This window comes from Ovis canadensis, chromosome 2 (assembly GCF_042477335.2).
Source record: "Ovis canadensis isolate MfBH-ARS-UI-01 breed Bighorn chromosome 2, ARS-UI_OviCan_v2, whole genome shotgun sequence".
In the NCBI taxonomy this organism is placed as follows: Eukaryota; Metazoa; Chordata; class Mammalia; order Artiodactyla; family Bovidae; genus Ovis; species Ovis canadensis.
The window spans coordinates 240,763,674-240,781,562 of record NC_091246.1 but is presented as its reverse complement, the minus strand read 5'-3'; the positions used below and the strand labels follow the sequence as shown (position 1 = coordinate 240,781,562).

The window sequence follows — 17,889 nt, the reverse complement described above, 5'->3', positions numbered from 1 at the left end:
CCACAGCGTCTTCTGTCTGCATGGTGGTGTGCTGGCTCTTCAGGTGCAGCATTCAGGGCCTTTCACTGCGGCATGCAGGATCTATTTCCCTAACCCTGGGATTGAACCCAGGCCCACTGCATTGGGAACGTGACGTTTTAGTCACTGAATCACTAGGGAAGTCCCAAGTGAAGTATTTTAAATGAGAAATAGGAATAGGCATGCATTTTAGAAGCAGGGAGGCTAAGTTAGGAGGCTGTTGCAAGAGTCCAAATGAGAAAATAAGGAGGGGCTGGGGGCCTGTGTTGCCTTATGGTTAGAATGTAAGAGTTGATGAAGTCTGTGCCGACAGCTTACGTAACCTAGCAGCAGCAGCATCCTTCCCCACCATTCCAGAGACTGAAAGGAGAGGAATCTTCTGTCCCAGGCGACCGTGTCACGTCTCTGGAGCCCCTGGAGGCAGCTGGGGAAGCAAGGAGGGAAGGTAGATGGAGGAGCAGATGGAACTTGGGACCAGAGAGCATTTTCAGGTGTGAAGGGCATCTGGGAATGAAAAACATAAAAGATAGCAGAGGTTTTCAGGGACTCCAGGGAACAGACTAGTATTTAGATACAGAGAGGGTACCTGAATGTGGAATAGTAAGCACCAGGGCTCCACGGGGCTGCCTGTTGCACATCTCAGCCATGCTCACCTGGCCTCAGTTTGCCTCCCTCCCTGCCACTCCACCCTCAGAACCCTCCATTTCAGCCAGATCAGATTCTGCCTCTTTCCACCCCATTCTGATGGGGAGGATTATTTACTCCACCTAGTCATATCTTTCTCATTTTCAAGAGCTGCGTTAAGCACTGTTTCTTTTTTTCATTCAACAGATTTTTGTTGAGTACTTGTTATAACCCAGGGACTTTATTAACCTCCATGAGTGATACTGATATATTAATAATAAAAAAAGGGTCATATCTTTAAGTGAGAGGAGAAATTAACTAACATTTGTTGAAGATTGCTAGGTACCAAGCCAGGGCTACTGTTATTTACTTAATCTTTATAGCAACCTTGATTTTAATCACTCTCCGCTGTGCCTACCCTATACTATTTTTATTAAAGAAGAAAGCCCTTCCTAGCAACTTCCTAACAGATTTCCCTTTAAGTCTCATTGGGTCATTTGCCATACTTAGACCATTCACCAGCAATTTGATCCTTGGGGCTGGGTATACCCAACCAAATTGAGATCTGTTAAAAAGAGGGAAGGGAGAGAATAGCTCTTTGGGAAGTAACCAACCATGGCTGTCATAGGAGATAATAATACCTTATTGGAGATTACTTCATCTGTGTGGTATTCTTATTGTAAACTAAAGCAAAAGCCCAGTGTAATCTCTTGCTGAAATCGCTAGACCATGTTCTCTTTCATGTGATCTTTTTCCTTTTCTGGTTCTATCTCCCCCCCTCCCCCCCAAAAAAAATTTTTTTTTTTTTTTCAATCTTTCGACTATACTGCAAAGCTTGTGGAATCTTAGTTCCCCGACCAGGGATCGAACCTGTACCCGGAGCGCAGAGTCTTTACCACTGGACCACCAGGGAAGTCCCTGGCTCTACGTCTTTATTGAGTATGAATCTTTAGTCCTCTTCTCGCAACAGCGTTTCTCTGTTGATCTCTTCTTTCTTCTCCTTTCTCTGGGCTATGATCCTAGCATCCCTTTCCCAAAGGACAAATAGCCATTTATTTTAGTGTCTGTCCTGAAATTAATGGCTTTTGAGAGTTAACTCCTGAAAGAAATTCCCTAGACTTCTCATAGAAGTTTCTATACCTGAAGGAGACAGATTGAAGACTTTTTCACACAATTTCACCTTCTTGGGTTCCTTCTCCAGTTCTTTCTCTGCACATCTAATTAATCTCTCCCAGAATCAAATCCTCACTTTTCATCCAGGCATCTTCCTATTTACATAATTAAGAATCCTGCTCTCTTCCTTGCCTTGGATACTGATTTTGTATATTCCCAGGCTTCTTACTCATTGCCTTCTGTTCCTTTTTTTAAATGTTTTTATAAAATATTGCGTAGATCTGAAAGAATTTTTATAAAATATATGTAAAGTATAAAGAATCACATTATTATTAATAGTACCTTGTTTAAGAAAAGGAATATTTCCATGACTGTTAGAACTCCTGTCTGTCCTTCCCTGATTCCGTCTTCCCCAGAGTTAACCTTTGCCCTGAATTTGGGATTTATTATTTCCTTGCTTTTCTTTATAATTTTACCAGTGTATCCTTAAATGATACATATTTTACTTTTACATGTTTGAATGTTACATAAATGGAGCCATACAGCATTTATTATGTGACTTGCCTTTTTTGCTCAGTGTGTTCCTAAGTCATTCATGTTGATGATACATATATTTATTTTCACTGTATTTCGAAAGACTATACCACAGGTTGTCTGTTTTATTGGTATTGGTGGGCTTTGGTTTGTTTCTGGTTTTGAGCTATTACAAACACTGCTGCTATGAACATTCTTTTTAAAATATTTATTATTTCTGGCTACACTAGATATTAGTTGCTGCACTCAGGCTTCCTCTAGTTGTGGCAAGCAGGGTCACTCTTGGTGGTGCATAAGCTTCTCACTGCAGTGGTTTCTCTTGCAGTGGAGCATCGGCTTTAGGTGTATGGGCTCAGTAGTTGCGGCCCTCAGGCTCTCCTGGGCTCACCAATTGTGCATGGGCTTTGCTGCCCGGTAGCACATGGACTCTCCCTGAACCAGGGATCAAACTTGTGTCCCCTGCATTGGCAGGCAGATTCCTAGCCACTGGACCAGCAGGTAAGTCCTGAAGACTCTGGAACATGTCTCGTGGTGCACATATGCTTGAGTTTCACCAGGTGGTGTGCTCGGAGGATATAGGCACACAGTCGTCCTTATTGCTATTTGGCATGCAGATAATGCCAAGATGGTATTTCTCTTATTACTAGTGAGGTTGAGGATCTTTTTACAGATTTCCCTACTGAAGTTCCCATTCAGGCCTTCTGCCCATTTTTCTTTTTGATTGTCTGGTTATTCTTGTGTTTCTGTTGTAATTGGCTCTTCAGGTTAATTGTTTTTCTTGGCTTATGAACATCCAAAGATTCATGCTTGGCCATCTTTTTTAAGAATTTACTTTGTTTATTCATTCACTTTACTTAAATATTTTTTAAATTTATTTTTTCTTAATACTTAAATATTTTAATAATGCAATGAACATCCATATTCCTACAACCCGATCTTCTAAATTTTGTGATTACTATTCTTTTGCTTAACATATTATGTTTATCATGTATATATGTGGCTAAACAATATATAGTATTTATGTACTTGTTCTTGAATTTTTTAAAAAGGGTTAGCATGCTATGTGTAGTCTTCTGGGACTTGCTTTTGTCTCACAATATATATAATTACTAAAATCTATCCAACTTGTTGCATATAGCTATAATTCTTTCCTTTTTCTCTGCTGAATAATATTTTATCATTTCAGTATATCATAATCTTAATTTGTATCTCTGTTTTTTTAAAGTAGTTTATTGTTTTGGCTGTGCTGGGTCCTCATTGCTGCGCATGGGCTTTCTCCAGTTGCTGTGAGCAGGGGCTACTCTTTCTTGTGGTGTATGGACTTGTCTTGTTTCAGAGCATAGGCTCTAGGTGCCCGGGCTTTAGTAGTTGTGGCATAGGGGCTTAGTTGCCCCTCAGCATGTGGGGTCTTCCCAGGCCAGGGATTAAACCTATGTCCCCTGTGTTGGCAGGCAGACTCTCTACCACTGGACTACCAGGTAAGTCCTGTTTCTAGGTTTTTAATGTTAGGACCAGTTTTTCTGTGATACTCTTAGACATGTCTCTAAGTGTATATATGCAGAATTTTCTTATGGCTCTGTATCTGGGGGCAGAATTTCTGGACTATAGGATTTGTGAATATTAAATGCCAAGTTGTTTTTCATTGTGGTTGAATGAATTGGCAATATATAACAGATATCTTGATTTACATCCTCTCTTATGCTTGGAATTAGACTTTAAATTTTGCCAGTCAAATGGGTGAAAAAAAAAAACTATAATTATGGTCTTGATTTGTTTTTTGGGAGGCTGTACCACATGGCACATGGGATCCTCGTTCCCCAGTTCCCTGACCAGGAATTGAACTTGTGTTCCCTGCATTGGAAGCATAGAATCTTAGCCTTTCAACTGCTAGAAGTCCCAGTGTTGATTTGCATTTTGCTAGTGACCAGTAAAACTGTATGTCCTCTATTATAAGTATCTTCATTTCTTTTGCCCATTTTCCTCTTGGGTCATTTGGCTTTCTTTTTCTTACCAATTATAGTAGTTTTACCTCTCTCTTTTTTATTTTTGGACCACGTGGCACATGGGATCTTAGGTCCCCTACCAGGGGTTGAACTTAAGCCCTCTAAATTGAAATGGGGGATCTTAATCACTGCACCTTTTCCACCAGGAAAGTCCCCTGTAGTAGTTTTTTGTTTTTTTTTCAATGTATTTTGGTATATGTAGTTCATTGTCAGTGTACTGTTATAAATATTTTCTACTCTGGTTTTGCTTTTTCAATCTAATGTATCCTTAATAAACAGATTCTTGATTGTAACATAGTCATATTTATTGTTTCTTTTAAAAGAACTTTTATGTCTTAAGAAATGCTTCCCAACCCTTAAGGTGTTCTCTCATGTTAATTTTTAAAAAATCTTCATAAGTTTGCCTTTCACATACAGATATTCACTTATCTAGAGTTGATGTTTTAACATGGTTTGAAGTAAAGAAACCACTGAAAATTTTCCCCTATATTCTCCAGCTGATTGATTAAAAAGTCTGTTGTTTCCCCACTGAGCTAAGTGCCACCACTTTTATATCTGAAATGTCAATATTTATTAATTTATTCCACAAATACTGATTAAGCACCTACTTTGTGCCAGATCCTATGTTGGAGTCTGTTTCTAGGCCCTGTGTGCTCTTGACTTTGCCTCTCTTGCCCTGGCCAGGCTCCTCTGTCCATGGGATTTCCCAGGCTGCTGCTGCTGCTGCTAAGTCGCTTCAGTCATGTCCGACTCTGTGCGACCCCATAGACGGCAGCCCACCAGGCTCCCCCGCCCCTGGGATTCTCCAGCAAGAACACTGGAGTGGGTTGCCATTTCCCTCTCCAAGGCATGAAAATGGAAAGTGAAAGTGAAAGTGAAGTCATGTCTGACTCTTAGCGACCCCACGGACTGTAGCCCACCAGGCCTCTCCATCCATGGGATTCTCCAAGCAAGAGCACTGGAGTGGAGTGCCATTGCCCTCTCCATTTCCCAGGCTAGAATACTGGAATGGGTAGCAATTGCCTTCTCAAGGATGCTGTTACTACAGTGGCTTAATTATAATAGCTTTTTATGAAGTCTTGATAGCCAGTATTAAGTCCTCCCACTTTGTTTATCTTTTTTTAAAAAAGTGACTTGCTGCTTGCTTTTTGTACTCTGAATAAATTTTAGAGACCTGTGTTTGATCCCTAGGTTGGAAAGATCCTGCAGAGAAGGGAATGGCAACCCACTCCAGTATTCTTGCCTGGAGAATTCCTTGGACAGAAGAGCCTGGCAGGCTATAGTCCATGGTATTGCAAAGAGTCGGACACGACCGAGCAGCTGACATTTCCTCTTGCACTTGTCATAAATTTTAGAATTAACTCATCAGTGATACAAACAAATCTCCTAGGATTTTGGTTGAAATTTCAGTGACTCTGTGCATCAGCTTAGGGAGAATTGATATCTTGAGAATAGTAAGTTTTTGAATCCATGAACATTGTATATGTATATCTCCATTTAATTACGTCTTTTTAGATTTCCTTTAACTTCTTTATTATGAAATATTAACGCTGAAAACTGCATAAAACAAATATGCAATTTAACAAATTGATGTAAACATACACATGAACACCGGCTAGTTCAAGAAATAATAAAGCATTGCTGGTACCTCAGAAACCTGTTCCTTCCTGATTGTAGCCTCTTCTTTTCCCCCAGAGGTAACTAGAATTCTGACTTTTCTGTTAATTGCTTCCTTGCTGTTGATCATAATTCAACTACCTAATTATCCATTTTAAAATAATATAGCTTAATTTTGCTGAATTTAATATAAATGGAATTACATAATATATATTTTTTGTCTATAGTTGTAGCTTGTTCATATTACTGTATAGTAATTAATTGTAGAATATACCATAATCTATCCATTCCACTGTTGAGAGGGAGTTGAGAATTAGGCTATCAATATAAAGTTTTATAATTTTCTCCATAAAGATGATGTACCTCTTTTACTAGATTTTTTCCCCATTACTTCATTTTTTTAATGCTATCATAAACTGTATCTTTTGAACTTTTTATTTATTTATTTTTAGAATTTAACACATGACTTTTCCTTTTATTCATAAGTTCTGAGTATACATTTTGGTGTCACAAAGTGAACTTTTTATTTTTTAATTGTTTCAGTTCAGTTCAGTTCAGTCACTCAGTTGTGTCCGACTCTTTGCAACCCCATGAATTGCAGCACGCCAGGCCTCCCTGTCCATCACCAACTTCCGGAGTTCACTCAGCCTCACGTCCATCGAGTCAGTGATGCCATCCAGCCATCTCATCCTCTGTCGTCCCCTTCTCCTCCTGCCCGCAATCCCTCCCAGCATCAGAGTCTTTTCCAATGAGTCAACTCTTTGAATGAGGTGGCCAAAGTATTGGAACAGCTTTAGCATCATTCCTTCCAAAGTAATCCCAGGGTTGATCTCCTTCAGAATGGACTGGTTGGATCGCCTTGCAGTCCAAGGGACTCTCAAGAGTCTTCTCCAACACCACAGTTCAAAACCATCAATTCTTTGGTGCTCATCTTTCTTCACAGTCCAACTCTCACATCCATACATGACCACTGGAAAAACCATAGCCTTGACTAGACGGACCTTTGTTGCCAAAGTAATGTCTCTGCTTTTGAATATGCTATCTAGGTTGGTCATAACTTTCTTCCAAGGAGTAAGCGTCTTCTAATTTCATGGCTGCAGTCACCATCTGCGGTGATTTTGGAGCCCCCAAAAATAAAGTCTGACACTGTTTCCACTGTTTCTTCATCTATTTCCCATGAAGTGATGGGACTGGATGCCATGATCTTCGTTTACTGGTATATAAATACTACCAGCTCAGCTGGTAGAAAATCCACCTGCAATTCAAGAGACCCTGGTTCGATTCCTGGGTCGGGAAGATCCCCTGGAGAAGGGATAGGCTGCCCACTCCCATATTCTTGGCTTCCCTGATGGCTCAGACTGTAAAGAATTCACCTGACATGCAGGAGCCACGTGTTCAGTCCCTGGGTTGGAAAGATCCCCTGGAGAAGGGAATGGCAACCTCCTTCAGTATTCTTGCCTGGAGAATTCCATGGATTGAGGAGCCTGGCAGGTTATAGTCCATAGGGTTGCAAAGAGTCGGACACAACTGAGTGACTTTCACTTTACGTCACATAAAAATTCAATCCTTTTCTCTTTTTAAATTATTACTATTATTTATTATTATTGTTTTGGCCACACCCCATAGCATGCAGGCTTAGTTCCCGATAAGGGATCTGACCTATTCCCCCTGAAGTGAGGGTGCTGGCATCCTAACACTGGATTGCCAGGGGATTCTCAGTGCTGTTCTTTTCTATTTCAGCGTATGTCCAAGGTCCCTGAGGATCTGATTCTGCTATTAGTTGTTTCTATGACTTCTTACCTCTGGTGCTTTGTTTCCTTGTGTTTTGTGTTTTTTTTTAAATATTTATTTATTTAGCTGTGTTAGGTCTTTGTTGCAGCGTTCGAAATCTTCTGTTGTGGCGCGCAGACTCCCTAGTTGTGGCCTGTGTGCTCAGTGGTTGTGGCATGTGAGGTGAGTTGCTCCATGGCGTGTGGAGTATTAGGTCCCTGACCAGGGATTGAACCTGCGTCCCCTGCATTTCAAGGGGGATTCTTAACCATCGGACTGCCAGGGAAGTCCTCTTTTGTGATTTTTGATTATGAGGTCATATTCCTTGAAACGTTGTGGCCTGGGATGAGATAGGTTCTTAGGCTGAGATTTGCTTTTACTTTGTAAAAGAGGCAGCTTTTGAGATTGGCTTTGTCCTTCAGAGGTATGGGATAGGGTTGAATTTCAAATAGTAGAAAGGCTTAATCAGTCACTGTGGTGGGAAGCTCTGTAGGTCTTATTGAAGAAGAGTTATTTTCTGGATGATTATGTTTATGAAAGAGGGTAGCAGGGAGGATTAGATTGGGAAAGGAACCCTGTAAAGTTCCTTGATTACTATTGTTGTTCAGTCGCTCAGTCATGTCTGATTCTTTGGGACCCCATGGACTGCAGCACGCCACACCCTGTCCTTCAGCGTCTCCTGGACCTTGCTCAAACTCATGTCCATTGAGCCAATGATGCCATCCAACCATCTCGTCCTCTGTCATCCCCTTCTCCTCCTATGCTGGCCTTTAAAATTGAGTTTAAAGTCCCCTTGATTACTGTGCTAGACTTTAAATAAAATCTTTTCTTTTGTCATTGAATGTTCTAAAAGAGGGCATTGACTTTTTAAAAATTTTTGTGACACCATTATAGAAAATGGATTGGAAGAGGGTAAGACTGGATATAAATGGAACTGATTAGGAGACCAAAAATAATCCAAATGAGAGTTAATTTATTATGACAACAGATTTTTATTGAGCACTTGCACAAGCTGTACAGCGTCTTAGTTCCCTGACCAGGGATTGAACTTGGGTCATGGCAGTGAAAGCTTGGAGTCCTAACCACTCGGCCACCTGTGAACTCCTCCCCTGTCCTGTTTTTGTAGAATACAGTGAGACCTGCTTCTGGCCTCCCAGAGAAAAATAAGCAGCTCAGTTTCTATACAGGGTGAATGTGATGACAAGGAAGTACAGGGTTCTCAGGGGAGCACTTCAGAGAGTTACTTAACTGAGACTCTGGGGGTCAAGGACAGCTTTCTGGGGAAATTAACTTTTCAATTGCAACCTAAAGGTTGCATAGAAGGATGTGAAGAGAACAGTATTCTAGACCATAGCATGTGCAGAGGCCTAAAGATGGGAGAGAATTTCCTTAGAGAATCGCTAGTAGAGTTGTGCTCAGCCGATTGGTACAGTCATTTCATGAGAAAAATTCCGCCCCTCAAACATTCTTGTTTAATTCACAAAGTATTTCTAAGAACTTTATGTTAGCATCCATCCTTTGAAATAAATGGAATTTAACCCAGAAGACCCTGGCATTTAGGCCCAGATTTCCTCACTAGTTTTTATTTGTTTGTCAAGTTAGCTAAACTGCCTGGCTCTTACAAGTGCTTTGAATTTGGTATTCCCTAGGCTAGAGCATAAAATATTTTAGGAGGATTCTAGAGAGGTGAGCAGGAACCCAATTATTTTGGTTTTTCAAGCCAAACTAAAGAATTTGAGCTTGATCTTGTGAATAGTGAAGCCACTGAAGGGATTTTAGAGGGTAGTGACAGGATTCAGTTTGAATTTTAGATTACTCTGGCTGTACAATTGAGAATAGATTCACAATTGTTAAGGTTAAGGGTGTGATGCCAGTTAGAAGAATGTTGCCAGTGATCTGGGGATGGAAGTGGACAGGTTTGACAGAGACATTGGCGGTAGTTTCAAGAGAAGTTGAATGTAGCAGATGAGAAGTCAAGGGTGATGCTCTGACTTTCGTCTGGAGCAACTGAATGGATGGTAGGGAGAATAGGAAACCTGGGAAAGAGGAGCATAGGAGAAATAAGGTGGTGGATGCAGTCAGTATTATGGAGGGGGGGAAAAGAACCATTGTGGAGGTATAATGACTGGCAATGGATCGAAATGGAAGGCAAGAAGGACAGAGTTAAAGATGAGACTTGACTAACAAAAACAGCATCAGAGTAGTTCTGGAAGTTAAGTTTGAATGCCTCTAGGGTCTCAACAAGTTGTTATGTCCAGTAGAATTTGAAGTGCCTGTAGGATTTGTGAGCGGAACTGGCTGGGAAGCTATTGGAGTTGTGAATCTGAAGCTTAGAACATCAAGACGGGGTGAAAGTCTGGGCAGTCAGCTATCTAGAAGGTGATCACCAAAGCAGAGCTTTGACGACATTGTCAAGAGTGGAAAGGGCTTAGTATAGTGAAAACAACTTAGTATTTGTAACTAGTACTTGCTTCTTTGACTATGGGTTTGTTTTGTTTTTTAGTAAATGATTTATTTATTTATGTCTGAGCTTGGTCTTCCCTGCTGCTTTTGGGCTTTCTCTAGTTGTAGTGAGCAGGGGCTACTCTTCATTGCATCGCACAGGCTTCTCATTGTGGTGGCTTCTCATGTTGCTGAGCACAGCCCTAGGCTCGAAGGCTTCAGTAGCCGCGGAGCTCAGGCTTAATTGCTTTGTGGCATGTGGGATCTTCATGGACCAGGGATCGAACGTGAGTCCCCTGAGTTGGAAGCAGATTCTTAACTACTGGACCACCAGGAAAGCCCGTTTTTCATTCTTAATATTCGTCAATAAAGGAGGATTAAATGAGAGTCGGATATCTCTATCAATATCTAGAGCCAGACCTCTGGGTTCTTATTCCAGCTTACTAGCTGTGTAACCTTGGGCAAATTATGTTTAACCCTTCTCTGCTGTAGTTTCCTTACTGCAGAGTGAAGATAATAATAGTATGAACTTTAAAAGGTTGTCTCATACTGGATAGCAATAAAGTGCCTGAAACAGTGGCTGGCACAGAGTAAACAATTACTGTTAGCTGTTTTGAAAATGCTTTATAAACTGTAAAAATATGGGTTATTAGAAAAGAAGAGGGTTATCTTTGAAGGAGACCCACCTTTAAGGGATGAGAGGAAGAGAACTTTTATTTTTATTAAATTTTTTGGCTGTACCAACACAGCATGTGGAACTTCCCCACCCGGAGATTGAACCCATGCTCCCTGCAGTGGAAATTCAGAATCTTAACCATTGGACCACCAGGGAAGTCTTTTTCTTTTTTTTTAAGTAAAAATTTCTTTGGGAGAATTTTTAAAAAGAGGACAGGCTGAATCAGAATCTTGGGATAACCAGGAAATTACTATGTCAAAGAAGTTTCTTTTTTTTTTAATATTTATTTATTTGGCCTCCCCCAGGCCCAGTTACAGCATGCTGGATCTGCATTGTGGCAGGTGGGATCTTTAGTTCAGGCATGCGAACTCTTATTTGCAGCATGTGGGATCTAGTTCTCCGACCAGGGATTGAACCTAGGCCCCATGTCTTGGGAACAGAGTCTTAGCCTCTGGACCCCCAGGAACGTCCTTCAAGGAAGTTTTTATCAGGAGGATGTGATCAGAATTATTGGTATGATGATGAGTTATAAAGGATTTGCCATCTATTTCACTCAGTACTAGTCACCTCTCCTTCTTGAACTCTTAGAGCTGTTTGGCCCATAGTTGTATATTGTTACATTTAATATTGAAGTAATAATTTGTAAAACAATTTACAAAGAGATTTAATGATCTCATCCACTTCTCACAACTCTCCTGTGAAGTAAATGATGTTCTCTCTATTTGGTAAATGAGGAAATTGAGGCCCAAGCAATAGACTTGCCACCACAGTTAAAAACTTAAAACAGTTTTTTGGATTTAAAAAATGGGGAAAAAAAAATAGACTTGCCTAAGCAATAGAGTTTGAGTTGCAGTCTAAGTTGTGAGATACTGACTATCTTTTAATAATCATGTTTGCTTAACTAGCCTGTGAGTGTCCTGAGGCCTGAATCTCATCAGTGAGTTCTTTTTGTCCTGTGTAGCTCAGTGCCCAGTGAAGACTGGCCATGCTCAAGGCTAACATGCTTCTCTCCCCTCTGTCTTCCAGCGCCCTCACAAAGCCAATGCTGAGGAGATGACCAAGTACCACAGTGATGACTACATTAAATTCTTACGCTCCATCCGCCCAGATAACATGTCCGAGTACAGCAAGCAGATGCAGAGATGTAAGTGCATTCTGCTCCCTCTCTACTCTCAAGCCCCCGTTAGGCCCCCCTTCTAGTTGGAGAGACTCACCCTCCCTTCTCTTGTATTCCCCCGTTCGGGTGATACCTGATTTCCCCTGCTTCCTAAGGGCACCACAGTGCTTCTTTTGTCTCAGGACTGGCTTTGTTTCCTGATTGTAAGGAATAGAGACTGAACATTGTCCAGTTAGGTTCACAACACCATCCCCCCCAAACCATGATTGTTGTAATGGAAAAAGCACTGGTTTGGGAGAGGGAGACAGGTGATACAGGTCCCAGCTCTGCCTTCTAACTGACTGTCAAGTCACTTCTCAGATTTTTCTTTTGTAAAATGGACTGGATGGCATCCCATGGAGCTGTAACTGCTCTGACTATGTGAGTGTTAGTTGAGAATTTAGCAGCTACTTAGGACAGACTCTAGATGATGTTATCTTTGAGTTGAGGTGATTCTGCCCCTGCCCCCTAGAACTTAAAACCAGATCATTTCAGAAGCCACACTCAGCTTGTAGGAATTATGGTGATTGTTTTAGTTGTGGGGAAAAATATGTTCAAATTTGGGGAGAAACTATCATACATGATTTCTCCCGTGTGTTATTTTATAAATTATCATGTAGCACCTAAGATCTCGTAATAAAACAGTATAGCGGTATTGTCTAGAAGAAGTTTTGAGTAGTTAATGATAGTTTATTTTGGAATACCAGGAAACCTATGACACTTTCTTGTTACTACTGGCCACAAGGTAGTCTGATTCCTAAGGCATAAATTTTTTTGTTACAATAATTGTGCACTGCTAATGATTACAGAACTACAGAGACCTTTTTGGAAGCATTAAGCTTCTTTGCCACCCACAACTCCAGGACCAGCTGCCCCATCTAAGGTATTTACTATCTAAATTGGCATGGTCTTACTTCATTTCAGTCTGTCTCAAGGTGAGACAGATTCATTCCTTTGCTCCTGATGCCTTTAGGGGGTTCCAAAACTTATTTAGGCCGGTGACCAGCTCTGTTCTCAGCAGAGAGGGCTCTCATTAGTGAAGCAGCTTGGTTTTGCAGCAGAAGAATGAGCTCTGATGTCTTAGTTTGAAACCTGTGGCTCTCCCGCTTAGCTATGTGTTCTTGAGGAAGTCCCTTAGCCTCTTTGAGCCTTGTTTTCTCCTCTTTAAAAGGAAGACGGTAGTGCCTGTTTTATAATGGAGTTTGGGGGGATAAGTAAGATAATGTGTTTAAAGCACCAACTGTCAGTGAAAGTGAATAGTAGCTTTTGCTCTTATGACTTACTGCTTTTATTATTTTCAAATCTTCCAAGGCAGACAGCATATTAGGCCCTTGGGTGTATAGTAGTTTGGTTCTGGCTCCCAGTTTGCTCCATTTTTCCCAAAACCAGCATTCTAAAGTTGTACATTAAAAAAATTAGGTCTGAGATTTTCTATCATTGGAGGTGGAGGTAAGAAGGATGAGGCTTTCTAAGGACTTCAGGGTACTTACTGACAAGAGCCAGAGAGATGCCACTTAGTGCAGTGCTTTATAGCCAGAGGTGTCTGTACAGAGAGAACAACAGGGATGACGAGCTGAGCTCTGTTTCAGTATTTTCCAACACCTAGCCTAGGAAGTTGGGCTTTCCTGGTGGCTCAGTGGTAAAGAATGTACCTGCCAACACAGGGGCCCTGGGGTTCAGTCCTTAGGTTGGGAAGATCCCTTGAGAAGGAAATGGCTACCCACTGCAGTGTTCTTGCCAGGGAAATCATGTCCCAAGGACATGGGAGCCTGGAGGACCACAGTCCATGTAGTCCCAAGAGTGCGACACGGCTTAGCAACTACCACCATGAACCTGAGAAATCATACCTCTAAGAAGACCAAATAAGTCAGATTTCCTTGCTCTTGGCTAGAATGTAATTTAAATGCTTTGTGTTCACTTTGAGACTTTGAGAATCTAAATTAGAAGTTCTGATCTAATATTTAATAATGGGAACATAAATGCATTTTGGTGGAGGGCAGATGGTCTATCAAAATATGAGGCTCATGGTAGAAACATGATGAAAGGAACTTGTGCTAATAAAATGTGGAGGCATGCTTTTCCATTTTGTAAACCTACAGAGGTAAAATGACTTTCCCAGCAAGATAGTGCTGGAATGGAGAGTGGAACTCGAGTTTCCTGACTCTGGAGTATTTTAATTTATCTATTTATTTTGGCTGCGCTACGTGGCATGTGGGATTTTAGTTCCCGGACCAGGGATCAAACCCACATCCTCCACATTGGAAGCATGGAGTCTTAACTGCTGGATGCCAGGGAAGTCCCTGGAGTATTTTAAAATATGTTGCAAATAAAATATTTCAGGCACACAAAAAAGTATATAAAAATATATCCATGTTCCTGTAATCAGCCTAAGAAAGAAAATATTACCAATATTGAAACCCCTGGACACCTCTATTTGATCACATGCCCTTTTCTTCTACTCCCCTCTCCACCCCGTTACCATTGCCGCCGCCACTAAAGGAGTAAGCACTATCCTGAAGGCAGTGTTTAATCCCATACATCTCCCTGCGGTATGTTTTTTACTGCCTTCTCAACCTACATCTGCTCCCATATCTCTCACCCAATATTGCTCCCCGTCAGTCTAAAGCCAGGCTAAGAATGAGAAAAGTTTAGTGGGAAGAGAGAAAACCCACAGAAAAGTCCTCCCTGGTCTCACAGATTAGTCCAGGTGAGGGTCTGCTCTCCCGTTTTACCCCTTTCCTGTCTGTAATCACACAGCTCCTGGGAATAATGGACTGGCCATTTGAGCTGCATATTGATGTGGGGCCTGAAGGAAAATATTTTTTCTCATTTCTAAAAGACCAATTTCTTCCCACGGGGGCTCCACATCAAACAGGAGTATAAACAAAGCTAGAAACCCAGACAGGCCAAACCCACTGAAGGAGGAAGCCGCCAGAGAGGGAAATCAATTGCCAATGGATAAATAAATAGCCTGGCCTCAGGGACCAAAGTTCTTATTGACACAGCCTCCCAATGTTTACCTGGGAAGTGAGCGAGAGGGCCACCTTCTGCTTGCCCCCTTATGCACACCATCCTTCCTCATAGCACGGCTCTTGGCAGGGCTCCAGATCAGAGCACCCTCCCAAGTTTAGGGCAGTACTAGGATTGGTAACTCTGGTGGCTGTTGCCAACCTTGAGCTTCAGCTGTGTCTCAACAGGTCACCACAGTCGAAGCTGGGCTCTCCTACCCTCCTCACCCTAGGGCTCCCTCTCTTTGCTCCAGTTTTATTGATAATAGTGGATGCAGTGTGAAGGCTGAGGCAAGCAGCCTTGCCTCTAACTTCTGGGTATCATTGATATCTCAGCAGTTTCCTTTTTTGTGAGCGGAGACTTGGAGCTGTAAAGTTCCTCTCTAGCTCTGAGTCTGTAGACTTCAAATGCGCTTCCCTTCCTGTCTTTTTCATTTTATTTGCATTATTGTTTGCATGTGTTTCCACATTATGTGTTAGTTTGTACTTTTACCCTTTTAGGCCTGAAATAACTTTCCTCCAATTGTCACTTGTTGTAGTAGAAAGAGCACTGAACTGTGGGAGTCAAGACACCTGGACTCTGGTTCTACCACTCACTGCCTGGTTATATAGCCTTGGGCAAGTCAGTTAACTTCACATCTGCACTGTTCCTCTGCACAGTGGGGTTGATATTGGTCCTGTCCATCTTTTATGGAGTTGTTAGGCAGATTCGAGATTATGTATGTGAAATTCCTGGGGAAAAGACCAGAGTATATTTTCGTGGGCTTTTAGGACGGACAGACCAATCCTTGAATACTGCCTCTGCCATTTACTGGCAGTTACCTCTTTGAGCCTGTTTCCCCACTTATAAAACAGGACCAAAAAAAAAAACAGGACCAAATCTTACCTCAGAAAGTTGTGTGAGCATAGATGACACCAAGTATTTAAAGCACTTAGCATGGTGACCAGCATGTTGTTAAGCATCAATGGAGGATAGTATAGCCCTCTGTTCTTTGCTTGCTTGTTGACCCGCTGGAGTAAGATCCAGGAACAAACCCAGGCTGGAATAAGAGGCCAAATTTTTCTCCCTCAGGAGTGAAACAACATTTTCCGAGTACTTACTTGCTGAATGCTTCCCCATGTATGGTTTCTATTAATCTTCTCAAGAATTAGGTGAGGTGGATATCATTGTTGCTTGTTAAAGATAATGAGCCAAAGCTCAAGGAAATTAAATGACTAGACCCAGTCCCACAGTCAGTAAGCAGGAGGGCCTGGACTAGAACCTTCTGAATCCAAATGCTGTGTTTTTTCCATCAGCTCATAAATAATGTAAACAAAACCAAAAGGAAATTGTGGAAACTAACCTTTTCGTGTTTTTTCAAGTCAACGTCGGTGAGGACTGTCCGGTATTTGATGGCCTGTTTGAGTTCTGTCAGCTGTCTACTGGTGGCTCTGTGGGTAAGGAATATACCCTTCATAAGGGCTATTCTGGGCTGTACCAATGAGGTCTGTCTTTTAGGCCACTGTCCTAGTGAGGCTGACCTGTGACCATGTAAAATGGTCCTGGGTGGGTTTTTATGTTAGGTCCTTAAAATGTTATTCTGCTTCAGTCTGAGGCCAGGTTCAATCTGACATAGTATAGATATGTGTCCTAGCCTGTCCTTTCCTACTAAGACATCCTGTATACAGGAACTCCCTGCAGACCTCATGGGGTTGTTGAGATGCTGAACATAAAAGTAATTTGTGAACTGCAAAGTGCTATAAAAATAGGAAGTGTCATCATCTGTGTCTTACAAAAGAGCATGGTAATTACATTTAGAGGTCAGAAACACTTCCCGCGTATCTCCCATTTCCATTAATATCTATGTTATCTCTGGGATCACTCTACCATTTCTTAACAAATATTTATTTTTCTGTGATCATTGTTTTTTCTCCTTGCCTCTCCCTACCACCTCACAATATAATCTCAGAAAACAAAGAAGTATACAGAGGAAAAAAACTGACTGCAATCACACTGTCATGGATAACCGTCATCACCATTTTGGTGTTTGTACATCCATGCTTTTTTCTTTGTGCACGTATCCAGACAAAACGTATACTCATCTATATTTTACAAAAATGTGTATGTATAGTTTTGTGCCTCCCTACTACATTTTTTACTTAGTAAATCTTTTTTTTTTTTTTTTCCGGTCATGCCATGTGGCTTGCAGTATCTTAGTTCCTGAACTAGGGATTAAACCTGGGCCCGTGGCAGTGAAAGTGTGGAGTCTAACCACTGAGCTGCCAGGGAAGTCCCTACTTAGTAAATCTTTGAAATTTAGCTGTAATAAGGTTTAGCATGGTATCTAGTGGCTACATGATTATTCTATGTTATGGACCAACCTCAGTTGATATAATTAGTCCACTCAAATTGCTCTGTGTTGGTGTTTTTTTGGTTTTTGTTTTTTCTACACCATGCAGCTTGAAGGATCTATCTTAGTTCCCTGGCCAGGGACTGAACTTGAGCCCTTGGCAGTGGAAGCATGGAGTCCTAACCACTGCACTGCCAGGGGATCCCTCATGTTCTTATTGCTCTTAAAGTCATACTGCCGCAAAGGCATTTGCACACATGGTGTGTATTTTTCTCGCACTTCTTCTTGGGCCTATTTGTACTTCAAGCCTCTGTCTGCTACATTTGGTATCTTCAAAATATTTTGACCATGAACCACAGTAAGAAATGCATTTACACTTAAAATCCTGGTTATGGACACACTCGCACACACACATCCTCTCTTGCTCTGCAGCTAGTTTCACAAAAGAGTGGTTACCTTTACTGTTAACTCTGCTATTTTTATTCTATAGTCTATCTCATTAAAAAAAAATATATATATATATATATATATACACTAACCATAGCCCACTAAACCAATTTTAAGGCCTATTAGTGAGTTTTACCACTTTCAGTTTGGA

At 41.3% G+C, this 17,889-nt stretch overlaps 1 protein-coding gene across 2 annotated transcripts in view; it reads left to right on the top strand.

Moving 5' to 3' along the window:
* Positions 1-17,889, top strand: part of HDAC1 (histone deacetylase 1) — a 32,807-nt gene that overhangs the window by 8,650 nt on the left and 6,268 nt on the right. For both annotated transcript variants that reach the window (XM_069578695.1, XM_069578696.1), the window contains 2 exons: positions 11,824-11,941; positions 16,324-16,398. In XM_069578695.1, the coding sequence (XP_069434796.1) occupies positions 11,824-11,941; positions 16,324-16,398 (193 nt within the window). The remainder of the gene's footprint in view (positions 1-11,823; positions 11,942-16,323; positions 16,399-17,889) is intronic.